General features: G+C 34.0%; 2 protein-coding genes across 3 annotated transcripts; one reads left to right on the forward strand and one right to left on the reverse strand.

Annotated features, from left to right (window-relative positions):
- Positions 1-158: 158 nt before the first annotated feature.
- Positions 159-6,635, reverse strand: LOC134710212 (serine/threonine-protein phosphatase 6 regulatory ankyrin repeat subunit A-like). Of its 2 annotated transcripts, none has more exons than XM_063570454.1 (3): positions 5,280-5,365; positions 3,099-3,344; positions 159-2,478 (listed from the first exon to the last, which is right to left on the reverse strand). In XM_063570454.1, exons 1-3 carry the CDS (start codon positions 5,350-5,352, stop codon positions 1,007-1,009), a joined length of 1,791 nt encoding a protein of 596 aa, XP_063426524.1. In that variant the 5' UTR covers positions 5,353-5,365; the 3' UTR covers positions 159-1,006. The 2 variants fall into 2 exon arrangements, with proteins under 2 accessions (XP_063426524.1, XP_063426525.1); XM_063570455.1 differs by lacking the exon at positions 5,280-5,365 and adding an exon at positions 6,523-6,635 and having other exon boundaries at positions 164-2,478.
- Positions 6,636-7,543: 908 nt separating this feature from the next.
- Positions 7,544-10,118, forward strand: LOC134709247 (uncharacterized). The gene is made up of 3 exons (XM_063569416.1): positions 7,544-7,656; positions 8,314-8,420; positions 9,129-10,118. Coding segments are annotated over exons 1-3 (543 nt in total). The 5' UTR covers positions 7,544-7,654; the 3' UTR covers positions 9,563-10,118.
- The last annotated feature ends 3,597 nt before the right edge of the window (positions 10,119-13,715 follow it).

A 13,715-nucleotide genomic window follows, 5' to 3' on the forward strand; every position in this document is an offset into this window, starting at 1 on the left:
ATTTTTTGTTTATAATATATATATATATATATATATGAGAGAGATAACATAAGATAAGATATATTTGATTTCAAAATAAAGGGCTCTCAATATATGCATAGCAATATAATATTTCCCACAGAAAGTAACCAAAAGTTAGCGTGCAATAAATTCCAATATTGCACTAGTGTAATAAATCTTCAAAATAAATGACGCCATCAACGACAAAATCTTAGTTGAAACCAATTTTTACATTCTATTGCTAAACAATAAAAGGGTTATTGCGTGAATATTGGGGAATACAGTCCCTCTTAAAACATATATTGCACTCGCAAGCTCGTGCAATATAAAATTCTACTCGGGACAATGTTCCCCAATATGCATGCAATAACCCTATAATATATATATAAGCTCTTCATATATTAAGAAAACTTTGGGTTTTCAAAAATTTTGGCCACGAGCATTATCGAAGGAACATTTATTGTCGAAATAAGTATCTGGTGCAGAAAAAATGAAATTATTTGAGATAAAGTTTAATACAGATTATCAACGATCAAGTTTATTACACGATCGGGAAAGCAGAAACAAAAACCTGCGAAAAGGAAACTTACACGTTTAGCCAATACCAGATTCCATCTGCAGACTTGCTGCCACGAATATGCATGTTGGCGTTCAATTTTATTCCTCAATCTCACCCGTTGTTAATTAAAGGCTCTCGATATTTCATGTTTGTATGGATTCAATGTGAACCGAATCGAAATGAAATTTCGTATATTTTTTATTTTTGTTTTATATTGTATTTTATTTACCCTTTTATATCACCTGTATTTGCTTTTGGAATAAAACGTATTATCGTATTATATTTTTTCAAATACAAATTTTTAATGATAAACAGCTAAGAAAAAACTACAAAACTTAACGATTTTTTTTTGTTCGCCTTGAAAACTCGCAACAAGTCGCATGAAATGAATAAAAGAATGGCTACAACCATTGTCATGAGATCGGTTAATTCTGTCTGATTGGCTTCTCAGAATTTTTTAAACTGAGAATCCACATCATCATACCCGGCAGCGGTTTCATTGGTAGCACTGTACATGCGGTACACAACAGGAATTCCCATGAATACCTTTTTCTTTGTGTGCGGCCACAAGAAAACGTATGCCACAATCAGAGGTCGTTCACCACTTCCATCTTGAAGTTCAGGACTGGCTTTCCATAACCTCTCCTTGTGAACTTTGGCAAAAGCCTCGCATGTCATACGGAGGAGTATTTTTACAATGTTAGTGGTTTCTCTAGATTCAAAGTCATAAGGATACGTCCTATCGCTGGCTATGATTGCATCTGTGTATTTATCCAGAAGGCGGTTCCATACAACCTGTCCAAGATAATCGTTGTTATATCGTATAGCTACTTCGAGAATTCTTCGGTAAACATTTTTTGTTTTAGATGATTTGAGTTCGTGTTGGGCCAGCAGATACATAAGATCAGTATCCTTTGTTTCGGCAGCATAATGTAGAGGACTTTTGGCACTGTTGTCTATCATATCGACCGAGGCGCCACACTTTAGGAGTGTGTCCACCATACTAATCTCTCGTTGTTCTACGGCATAGAATAAGGGCGACTTTCCTTCATCATCCTGGACATCTAGGCGAGAACCTTTCTTAATTAGATCATTAGCAGTTGCAACAAAACCTTTACAAGCTGCGACATGGAGAGGAGTCTGTCGATTTCTGTCTGCAGTTTTGACTGAGGCTCCATAATTCATCAGAGCATGAACTATAAAATCATGACCATGATCAATGGCTAAGAACATTGGTGTTCGAAGATTACAATCTAAGGCGTCTAAAGTTGCACCTCGTTGGACTAAGAAGTCGATTATTGAGATATAGCCGAGTTCAGCAGCGTAGTGGAGAGGTTTGCGCTGTTTTCCGTCACTCTGATTAACAGGTGCGCCATGCATGACAAGAGATTGAGTAATCTGCAGGTAATTTTTTTCCACTGCATAGTGGATCGGCGCCTTCATATCGGAGTCCATAGAATACACCGAAGCTCCAGTTCGCAGGAGAAGGTCCACCATCATTTTCCTCCCGTCTTCAGAGGCACAATGTAGTGGCATCTTTTTACGTTTATCCGCGCAATTAACAGACGCACCTCTATCAATAAGCTCTTTGGCAGCGGCTACGTAGCCATGTTCCACTGCATAAAATAGTGGAGCCTTAATTCGGTTGTCGATCATGTTAACAATAGATCCAGATTTGAGAAGAACCCGCAATGCCGGAAGTTGACCATATTCCGCGGCGTAATGGAGCGGTATTTTCCCGTTGCTATCTTGCGAATTTACCCTCGCTCCAACTTTCAGTAACTGCCCCATAAGAATTGTGTCCCCACATATTGCTGCGCCGTGAAGTGTCGTCTTTTTCGTATCGAGGTCAAATTCATCATCGTCGTCCAGGGGTAGGTTGTCATTCACACGTTTATCAACTTCTGCAGGTGCAGTTTCTAGAAAGAAAAGCTATTTAAATATTTTTTTAAAACTATGTACCAAGAAACATCAGAACATTTCATTTATCAGTCAAAATATTCTTTTGTAAAAACTGATATTTTTTGGTATAAATTTGCATGGTAAGTAGTTGTATTCGAATTTAGACTAGTATTTCGCATATGATTTGCTACTGTAGAGATAAAAGTAGTATTCATTTTGTCTGGATTTATGTTGGCCTTTTGCATACCCAAAGGCATTGGAGAGCTGTGCCTAGATGTAAGGGTATAATTTGATGTAAAATGACGATGGCCATAGATAATATAAACACACTTCGTTTGAAGGACATACCATAATTTGACTTCAATTTTCAAAACATATAATAAATTAGATATATCACACATAACTGTTTTGTCCAAGTTCTGATAAAAAAAAAGTGGTAAATTAAATTTAGAACGTATGTTATCATCACATATCTATAGACAAAAAAAATACTAGCGGTGTTCGATTCCAAAAGTTTATTAAAGAAATTAAGGGGTCGATTTGGTTCTATTTTGTGTGTTACTGAATTGGTATACTAGTAGTTGTCGGTATATCATTAAAAATTTTGAACTACACTTTTGGGTAAAAATATTCATACTTGGTCTAGGTGACGACCATCTTCCTCTGGTGCTTGTAAAAATGTCTCCTCCTTTGGTACCATTCGAATGGAGAACCCGTTCAATGGTCTCATGTGCTTCTTGGCACTTAACATTGGTTTCTTGTGCTTCAAGTAACGAATCTTCACATCTTTTTAATTCGTAATCAATATTCATTTTTCTCTCTAATCTTGACGAATTCTGAGAATCAAATGACAAATCGGCCATTTCAAGATTCCCGATGTCCCCTGTAAAAAAACATAAAACTTTTATCACCTGATATCACACTCAGTTATTGTGTTGTCAACGTTTATTTTTTCTGCCTATAACGGAAGTTGCTCTGGAAACTTTGTTATTAACACTGCCATAATACCCAGATATTATTACCCATAATTCCGTTAGGTACAAAACTTATGTTCCATTGTAAAAGAAGAGAAAAGAGGGACGAAAGATACCAAAGGGACAGTCAAACTCGTAAATCTAAAACAAACTGACAACGCCATGGCTAAAAATGAAAAAGACAAACAGAAAAACAATAGTACACATGACACAACATAGAAAACTAAAGAATAAACAACACGAACCCCACCAAAAACTAGGGGTGATCATAGGTGCTCTGGAAGGGTAAGCAGATCCTGCTCAACATGCGGCACCCGTCGTGTTGCTTATGTGATTACAAATCCGGTAAATAGTCTAATTCGGTAGGTCAAATTCATGAAAGGGATGGGGATTGTAGACTAGTTACGACGTAAGGAACATATCCGATATCATTTGTGAAAGGGTTATTCCATAACGGTCAACCAACTCGTGATGGCGTCCGTAAAATTTACGAAGGGATGATTTCAACTTCACCATTTGGAACTCTTGGTTTAATAGCTTCCTTGTGAGCAGTAACCCTCTATCAAGAAAATCATGATAGGAAACGCAAGCACGGGAATATCGTATCAATTGGGAGATATATACCCCGTATGCAGGTGCTGCTGGAATGTTGCTACTTAGAAATGGAAAGTTCACAATTGGAAAGCTGAAATCATCTCTTTTGTCGTAAAGTTTTGTCTTCAACCGACCCTCATTGTCAATTTCTAGATATGAAGCCGACTTAACTGTCGTGTAAATTATACTACAGAATATTCCTTTTATGAAGGAACTTTAATATGTTTTAAAATCGTGTTTTGTTTTGCTCTGTTTCAAGTTTGTATGAAGTGTTCTATAGATAGGTATTTGTGTTTTCGTCGGTTTTTTTTTAATGATTTGGTCAGCTTTTCTTCGTCTTATGAGCTCAGATTTTCTAATTGATATTTTCCGACTTTTTTTAAAATACAGTATTTTGTTATAAATAACTGTAAATTCAGAAATATTTACTTTGATTTGTATGATCGTTGAACAATGGACAAATTTGTGAGATTATAATGCGTTTTGGAATTGCTATACACTGCAAATAATGATTTAAAAATTTAAAATGTATTTCTATAAAACCTATTTCTCGTCACAACGTACTCTTGCAGTAATTAAAGCAGGTCTAAAATTTACTGAATTCAGTTATTTTCATTGGCTTTTGTGTTATTTTTATGATGAACGGAACTTTTATCAATATCGCAGATAGTTTTGACATATTTTTGGTATTTTGAGTTTTCAATGCTCGTCAGTCTTACATTTGCATTGACCCTTTGTTTTGATTCTAGCTTCATTGGCGAGTATTTTCTACTCTTGTTGTCTTGTACTCAAAAATTTTGGTTAAGATTTTTAAAAGTAAGGGAGGGGCACGAGTTGATTGAGATATAAAAAGGAAGAGCAGATCAGAGTACCAAAATATATATTAAAACCATCAGAAACATAGTCGAAGTTGAAATATAAAAAAAAATAAGGTGGTGTAATTTCCAATGAGACAACTATCTATACCAGAGTTGAATTGACGAAGATAAAAGTTTGTATTTATTGTGTTGTTCATTTGCTGTATTAAGATTGACATAATCACGCGTAAGCTAGGAGCCATGCATAAGAACATTTTTATATCATGCAGTAATTATGAACGTTTGAAAAATGCGGTTGGCCGTGCAATATTAGTAAGCCATGCTGTGAGATGCTATACGATTTTCAAATGACATGACACCAAACGGACAGACGTTCTTCAATACAGAAATGTATGATTCAATTCTGAATGTTAGTAAAATGAAACAATATACCTGTACTAATACTGCTGATGGATCCGGATGATGAATCGAGAAACCCAAAAGGTGCACTTTTTCTGGATGCCATGACCTATAGATTTCAAATGAAGAATGTGTGCACTATGTGAATAGCATGAAAATGAGTGAAATGTTGAATGCTACCTTTCACCAATATTATATAAAAAAAAATCAAAAATATCTGAGTAAAACTGAAAAGGCCCTCTGACTAAGATGAGTCAATGAGACCTAGACAAAAAATTAGAAAGATTAATGATGAAAAGATTCTTTATTTTGTAGGCGAGTCCCTTGTTCAATAAGACGCTTTGATCTCAGTCTAGAAATAACTATTTCATAAATTGGTTTTTTTTGTATGTTTTGCAAATAAAGATATTATTATAAACATTATGAAGTGGTATTTTTTTTTATAAACCGCTTACCCCCGAACCCTCACTAATAACTTTTAATCATGCAGAAGACTTGAATGATCCTTCAATACAGACTTTTTTAGAACTGGATTCGCAATGGCCACAAACGACGAGCCCTAAACTTATATGAAACAACATGTGTTCGCGCCCGTAAAAATGTACCCATCAAACTATTTTAATTTTGGTTTCACATTGGTGAAATATACAATGAAAACAAATCGTTCGAATATGGGACACTGTCTGTTATGTCGGAAATATATATTACAGTTGGAGTCTGAATATTTAGAAATGTTATGGTCAGTATATAATAAGCGCATGTTAAGCTTTATTTCCCCTAAAACATACATCTGAGGTTATTATTATACCTATGAATTAGAATGGTTGCCTGGATGCTGTTTGCTTATACATTAAGACCAGTGTTATGAATGAAGGTTTTTGTAAACTGAATGACAAGTGTAATGTATTATTGTGAAAGGAGAGAATAGCTGGTGCATAGTGATTTCGTCCATATTTTTTTTATGAATAGTATAGATATATTTTGAAGACGTATTTAAGTACATATATAGTATATGCTTTGCGGAGATATGTCTATGTACATGAAAATCCACAATGAAAAACTAACTATAGTTTATATGTATCACTTTTATGGAAGAACTAAATTGTGATATGTTGCAGAAATGTATATGTACGCGATGTGTCATGATTGAGAGATATGTTCGAAAATGGTACACGAAAAGTCCTAAATATATATGAGAAGTGAAAAACTGTTTTGAATGACGTGCACTTTTAAAGTAAACAATTTAAAAACAAACAGCTTAAAGTAAACAACTCACCTTTTAATTTTGTTTAAGATCTAGTATTCATTATGATATTATAACATAAAATATTTATTGCTGACTACGTTATTATTTAGAATATTCCTCAGTTAAGGGGTTTTGGGTTCCGGTTTTATACTTTGTGACTATGTAAAGAAACTATTGTTAAATAATCAAATTTATCGTTGATTAGTGTCATAATTCCATTGTTTTAAGATATATGTTTATGGCTACTATCCAGGTTGTTTGTCTATCTTTTATTGTATAAATCCACAACGTTTGTAAGATCATTGTGTCTTATTTCTGTATTATGATGTGCTTTCAACCAATTTAACAGTACCTAGAACGGATAAAACATTTGTGCCGGGGCGGGGGAAAAAGGGGGGCCGGCGGGTTACTTTAAATCAAACTTTTTCTGTCACTTTTCTTTGAATCGCTTTGTAATGATAATCGTTGTTAATTTTTTTTATGTTATGATCAGCACGGAGCACATGAGATATTTCGAATATTTTCAGAACACTTGGGATGCCTTCTATAGTCGCTATTGTCATGATTGCATTGCTTCTTTTCACTATTGCATTGTAAAACTTAATGGTGATACTTTTTTTTAAATATAATTTGTGAAAAAAATTGTTAAAGCATTTCGTTTTTGGATCATCAAAGTGATAAATTTTGTTACAAAACAAAAAAGTAGGTTTAACCGGATCCCGCGTATTCCAGAAATGTCTCAAAATAAATTTTACGATGATGATGATTTCTGTTGAAAGGTGAATTTCTGTCTACATATTAAATTCAGAGAAAATTTTGATTTGTTTGAAATCAGACAAGATTTTATTGATTTCAGAATAAGAATGACATTTTCTTGAATAAATGTATGGGCTCTGGATAGCCATATACGCATGCGCTTTTAAAATTCCATATATTGTGTATTTGTTATTGATTTTTAGTTTAAATGTAAACAAAACGCTTCAATTGGTTTACATTTTTAAATTTCCTTTAACTTTTGGTCTTGATCTTGATAGGAAGATTTTTATAAACATTCAATTTTGAACAAGACTTGAATCACATTGGTATATATAAGTTTATCGACTATTTACTGCAAATAATTGGAAAAAGGTTAGCGTCCATAGCAACAACCTATTCCAACAATATGTAAGTAATGTATTTGTTCATTTTATTTCCGTGATTAAAAATAGCATGACTATCATGTTAGATATTTAAAACTTCCATTTAGACTTATTCAGAAAATCTTATTTAATGTAAGTTGTGTTCGTGATAATGGCAGTATGATCACACAGCAAGTGTTTTTGGACAATCGGTTGGATAAGTAAATTCTATATATCATGCATGTATTTGGTCGCTGGGGAAGAGTTGGCTTATTGGCAATCATACCACATCTTCTTTTATTATATGTATTTTTTTTGTTAATTATTCAAAAAGACCTGCATGTTCTCAACGTATATATGTTCCACCTAACAGAAGTTCCACTGGAAATTTTGTTATAACAATTTCATTTACCTATTCCTGTTGGAACAAATATTTTATACTATTTATTCGTACGAACGTCAACCATAGTTTTTGTACCAAAATTGTCGGACCTACAAATTGAAATATATTGGTAACTTATTAGTTGGGATATGGACTGGATCTGACACCAATCGGAGAGCTGAAACCTCTCCGGCAAAATAATATTTGAGTTGAAGGTTTTATTATGAAACATATGAATTGTTTGGGTTCTGAACAGTTTCAGCATGCAGCGTTACACGTTGAATTATAAATTAGCAACGGCATCTTCTATTTTCTTTTCAGGGAATTCACAGAAATTGAAACTAACTCACGTAAGAGGAGTTTTATCGAACAGAGACATGATCCGTCTTCAACTAAATATCGCCGAACGTACGACTCACTGTGCCTTAGTAAGTGTAAAATAGTGTTTTTATTTTTAATAATGTGTGTATACTTATTATTTGTTTACTTAATATATTTTGTATATTACGTTTAAAAATCAGGAATTGCTTTTGTTGCACTAGTATTTACTTAATGTTATTTTTTTTCTTGACAGCCACCATTTTCTGATTAAACTCTAGCATCTATTAACTGCAACTCTGAGCAATTCCAAAAAGACCTTTATCTTTGCCATTATAAGCACACATACGTTCTATGGTGATCTACAAAAGTCTAATTGGTTGTTGATTGCTTAACGTCCAGTGACAAATAGTTCATGCTTGATGTTCAGGAGTCTGTCTCCTTGATCTGAAAATTTCCATAATTTTTTTTTGTGGTGGTGGGGGGGGGGGGGGGGGGGGGGTGAAGTTCGTACTGTATCGAAACTTTTGTGGTGGTGGTGGGTGGGGGGGGGGGGGGTGAAGTTCGTACTGTATCGAAACGACAAAGAAGACCAACAAATACACACAGATAATCTTGAGGGCATATATTCATCAACTAGAACCATATGGGATGAACTGAAAAGCTTCCAATTAAGTGAGGTTAATAAAACATAAGGTCTAAATAGAGTAAGATGTGCATTTTAAATATGTTTACATTAAAAAAAATAGAGCATGTTAAACAATATATCTGATTGAAAGAACGTACACAATTTATTATTTTCAAATAACATTTTGTAGGTATACAAAGTTCCTGTATATTTCTAGACTTTAACCAAGCATACGACAATGTGTGTTTCCAATGTACAGAGACTACAGACCAGTACAGACCTGGAATGCCATACAAACTCCTACATTATCCAATGAGAAGTAACGTGGAAATTATATTTAGCATCATAGATTTGGACTTTTTACAAGAAATACATTTAGGACTCAACGGTTGCACAGGACAACATTATCATGGTCTTATTGATATACTTGTAAACAATATTCCTGTATTAATAGACTTTGCAGGATTAAGCAATGATATGGCATTTAGAGAACAATCCTTTTCTATTCCTAAACATATATGTGCTCATGGAGAAAACAAGGTGATAGTTCAACTTAGTAACAATAGTCCTGGTATATTCTGGTTGTCAGATGCTCGAATTACCGGTATTTATCATGTACACTAATACATGACAATTTTAGTGCACTGAATGTATATTTATACCCCAACGTCTCATTTTCTTCTTCTGAGAAATGAATAAAAAAATATTTTAGAGAGAACTATAGAGATTGTCAATGTTGTCAGAAAGAGAAAGGGAAATAAAAAATCATGCGAATAAAGACAATACAACGTTCATATAAGTATCAGTACATTTTTTTCATTGTTCCGCCATTAAAACGAAGGTTACATGGTGTTTTGCCTTTTAAAGGACTGAAATGTCAAACACACTTATTTACTTTCTTTTTGTTATTTATACTATAGCGGTATGGGCTTTGCTCATTGTTGAAGGTTGTACGGTGACCTATATAGTTGTTAATTTCTATGTCAAATTGGTCTCTTGTGGAGAGTTGTCTCACTAACCATCATACCACATATTCTTATTGTTTTCAAACTCACAAATCGAAAATAAACTGACATCGCTATCACTATAAAAGGCTAAACAGACAAATAATAGTACACAAGAAACAACATAGAAAACATAACGAAATCCACAAAAAAAGAATATCTTATAGGACCGTTTCGATAAACAGGCCCCAGTTCTCAAAATATTATTATGTAAAAAATATATTTTTATTTAAATGAATAAATGTCTTTTATTTACAGTCATTTATATTTAAGGCATTTAGCATAATGCCTGCACACATTTTTCAGGATTTAAGATTTAAGACTAATACCTACATGTAACATCATTTAGGCAATAGACTTACTGCCTAGGCGTTAAACTTAATGCCTAATTTCAATTATTGCCGCTAACATATATATGAAGCGGGTTTTGAATGTTTTGATTCTCTTACACATGTATGGTCAAAGAAGAATGAAATAATTGAAATCCACGAAACACTAGGTTTTTTGGCAACATTATTCCATTGAAAGGAAGACAAATTATACTAGGGGGAATTAAAAATCGTATTTTTAAAAACTCAAATGCGTATCGATGATTCTAATTTATGCTTTTTTGTCGAGCCTGCGACTTTTGTCGCAGAAAGCTCGACATAGGGATAGTGATCCGGCGGCGGCGGTGTTAGCTCACTTCTTAAAAGCTTATTATTTTAGAAGGTGGGAGACCTGGATGCTTCATACTTTGTATATGGATGCCTCATGTTACGAAGTTTCCGTCAGTCACATGTTCAATTGACCTCATTTTCATGGTTCAGTGACTACTTGAAAAAAAAGTTAAGATTTTTTTGTAATGTTAAATTCTCTATTATTATAAGGAATAGGATAACTATATTTGGTATGTGCGTACCTTGCAAGGTCCTCTTGCCCGTCAGACAGTTTTCACTTGACCTCGACCACATTTCATGGATCAGTGAACAAGGTTAAGTTTTGGTGGTCAAGTCCACATCTGAGATACTATAAGCAATAGGTCTAGTATATTCGGTGTATGGAAGCACTGTACGGTGTATATGTCCAACTGGCAGGTGTCATCTGACCTTGACCTCATTTTCATGGTTCAGTGGTTATAGTTAAGTTTTTGTGTTTTGGTCTGTTTTTCTAATACTGTATGCAATAGGTCAACTATATTTGGTGAATGGAAATATTTCATGATCTACATGTCAGTCGCGCAGGTTTTATTTGACCTTGACCTCATTTTTTACGGTTCATTGCTCAGTGTTAAGCTTTTGTGTTTTGGTCTGGGGTTTTTAAACTATAAGCAATAAGTCAATTTCATTTGTTGTATGGAAGAATTGTTAGCTGTACACGCCTACCTGGCATGGTTCGTCTGACCTTGACCTCATTTTCATGGTTTAAAGGTCAATGTTTAGTTTTCTTGGTTTATGTTAAGTTTATGTGACAGTTGTAAAAAAACTTTATTATTAGGACTATCAACATAATATCAATGATAAGTAAAGAACGCGAGACATTTCAGTGTGTGCACTCTTGTCTTTTTATAAAGTTTGTGAGTTTGTCTCAAGAACGAATACAAACGAAAATCCAAAGCTTTGCAATTGTATTCAAATACAAATTGAAATACCTGGTTTTGATTATCCCAAATTGCAAAATTTCAAAATGCGCAAAGGTTCAGTGGAACACTGTGTCTCGCCTTCCGTTGTTGCTGTAATGCAATGTAAAAATGTTATATGACTGCCACATATAGCACTGTCCTTTTCTCATAGAAACTTTTATATCTAGATATAAGAAGATGTGGTATGAGTGTCAATAAGACAACTCTCCATCCAAGTCACAATTTATAAAAATAAACCATTATAATTTATAGGTCGAAGTCTGGACTTCAACACATAGCCTTGGCTCACACCTAACAGTAAGCAAAAAACGGCCCAAAATAATCAATTAGGATTGTTTTACACAATTGTTCTCTAGATGTTTTCTCGTGTCATAAGTAAAAGAGTGTGTAGCCAAAGGTAACATATTTGGTTAGCTTCCTTGTTAGCTGAACCGTGAAGTCATTGTTAGGTAAGGTAAGCTACCCTACTTTAAGAATAGACTAGTCCGACAGAAGACCAATCTAGCTGTCTGTTGGACTATGCTACTTTTAAAGGAGGGTAGTATATCTGACCAAATAATGACATCTCGGTTCAGCTAACAAGCAAGCTAACCAAAGATATCACCTTTTGCTACGTACTCAATGGAATCCGCTGTAAATGTCACGAATGATTTTAAAACATTGACGGAAGTAGAATACAACCAACAGCAGTAGTACCGAGTACATCTTGACCAAGCTTTCTGCATTATGTAAAGTCTTTAAGTTAATTTCTTTATGAAGTTATATTGGTTGTCCTGTGATAGCTAAACTTTGTCGGATTTTTTTAATTTTAAGCCTTGAATTAACCTTAGAGGTCGTTTATTATGAATTCACTTTTAAGAAATCCGTCATAGCGAGACAAGACAGACAAAATACAAATACACATTGTGATCTTAAAGACATTTGGTATAAATTGAAGTATCAGAGGCGGAATTTTCAGAGGGGCCAGGGTGCCACCCTCTTTTTATGACAAAATTTGATTGATGATGTAAGGAATTACCGAAGCAGGACTAAAGCGGGCAGTGGCGTAGCTGGGTCATTTTTACGTGTACGCCCGAACCCTGGCGAGAGGTCTGAGAGGTTGCCAACCGCCCAATGTCAAAGCACCTGCTGGTAGTGGGATCAAGGGGACAAAGTCCCCGAAAGCTATCGAGTTATCGAGAATGAGATCTACAATTCCAGTCAGTAAAAAATCATCATACTTTTGAATCTTATTGGCTAATTTTTTATGTATGATTTTGAAATATGTTTAACTTATTCATCGTGTTGAACTGGAAGCTAGTGGTCATTGGTTTTTAGAGAAAACGTCCAAACCAATAATACTTTCAAACATTCTTAAAGGGAGCCGTGTCAGAGTGGCCATACAATCGACAAAAGAATCTTTTAATGGACATGAAAATTTATTTCTAACAGGTGCAATATATTTATTCCCTGGAACACCTATATGATTTCTTTCCACAAAAAGTGAATCAATTTTAAAATATAAAAAGAAAATGAAAAATATTCTTTTTTTTATTTTTTCTTGATCTAGAATATTAAAGTGTGCCAATATTTCATGACAATCTATGAAGTTTTATAAATTGATCATGAAAAAACAATTAATTGCGAAAAGAAATTCCGGCTATGAGTAAAGATCAGAAAAATGCACGAAAACAAATGCTTTCAAAATTTTGCTAATTTGATAAAGGTTTGACAAAGGAGTTGATGTAATTGAGAATTAACAAACTTTAAGCCCAAACTGTGACCACTTATTAATTGCGGAAAGAATACCTTTTATCCGTTAAATGAAGAAAATTAAAGCATTATTATATTGCTCTGAATACTCTTTTGATCATAAATCTTTTTTTTTCAACTTTCATAAAATTTCACGGAGAGCCATTCAAAACACTTTATCCATTTGGAACCTTAATATTGAAGCCGCCGACGACGCTTTGACTCACTTTTGAGACATACATTACAGGTTCGACAAAAAATGCAAACCGCATATCGAATCTCAGCAGACAATGGATTATTTGCATTAAATATGAGAAACGTATGCAGAATTCAAAGTAGATTCAGAATTTTACAGAAAATTGGAAGAAATCTATAATAGGATCTATTTGATTAAAGTAAATTCAGTCCCTTTTTATTCACA

The sequence above is a fragment of the Mytilus trossulus genome, chromosome 3 (assembly GCF_036588685.1).
Source record: "Mytilus trossulus isolate FHL-02 chromosome 3, PNRI_Mtr1.1.1.hap1, whole genome shotgun sequence".
NCBI classification, from domain to species: Eukaryota; Metazoa; Mollusca; class Bivalvia; order Mytilida; family Mytilidae; genus Mytilus; species Mytilus trossulus.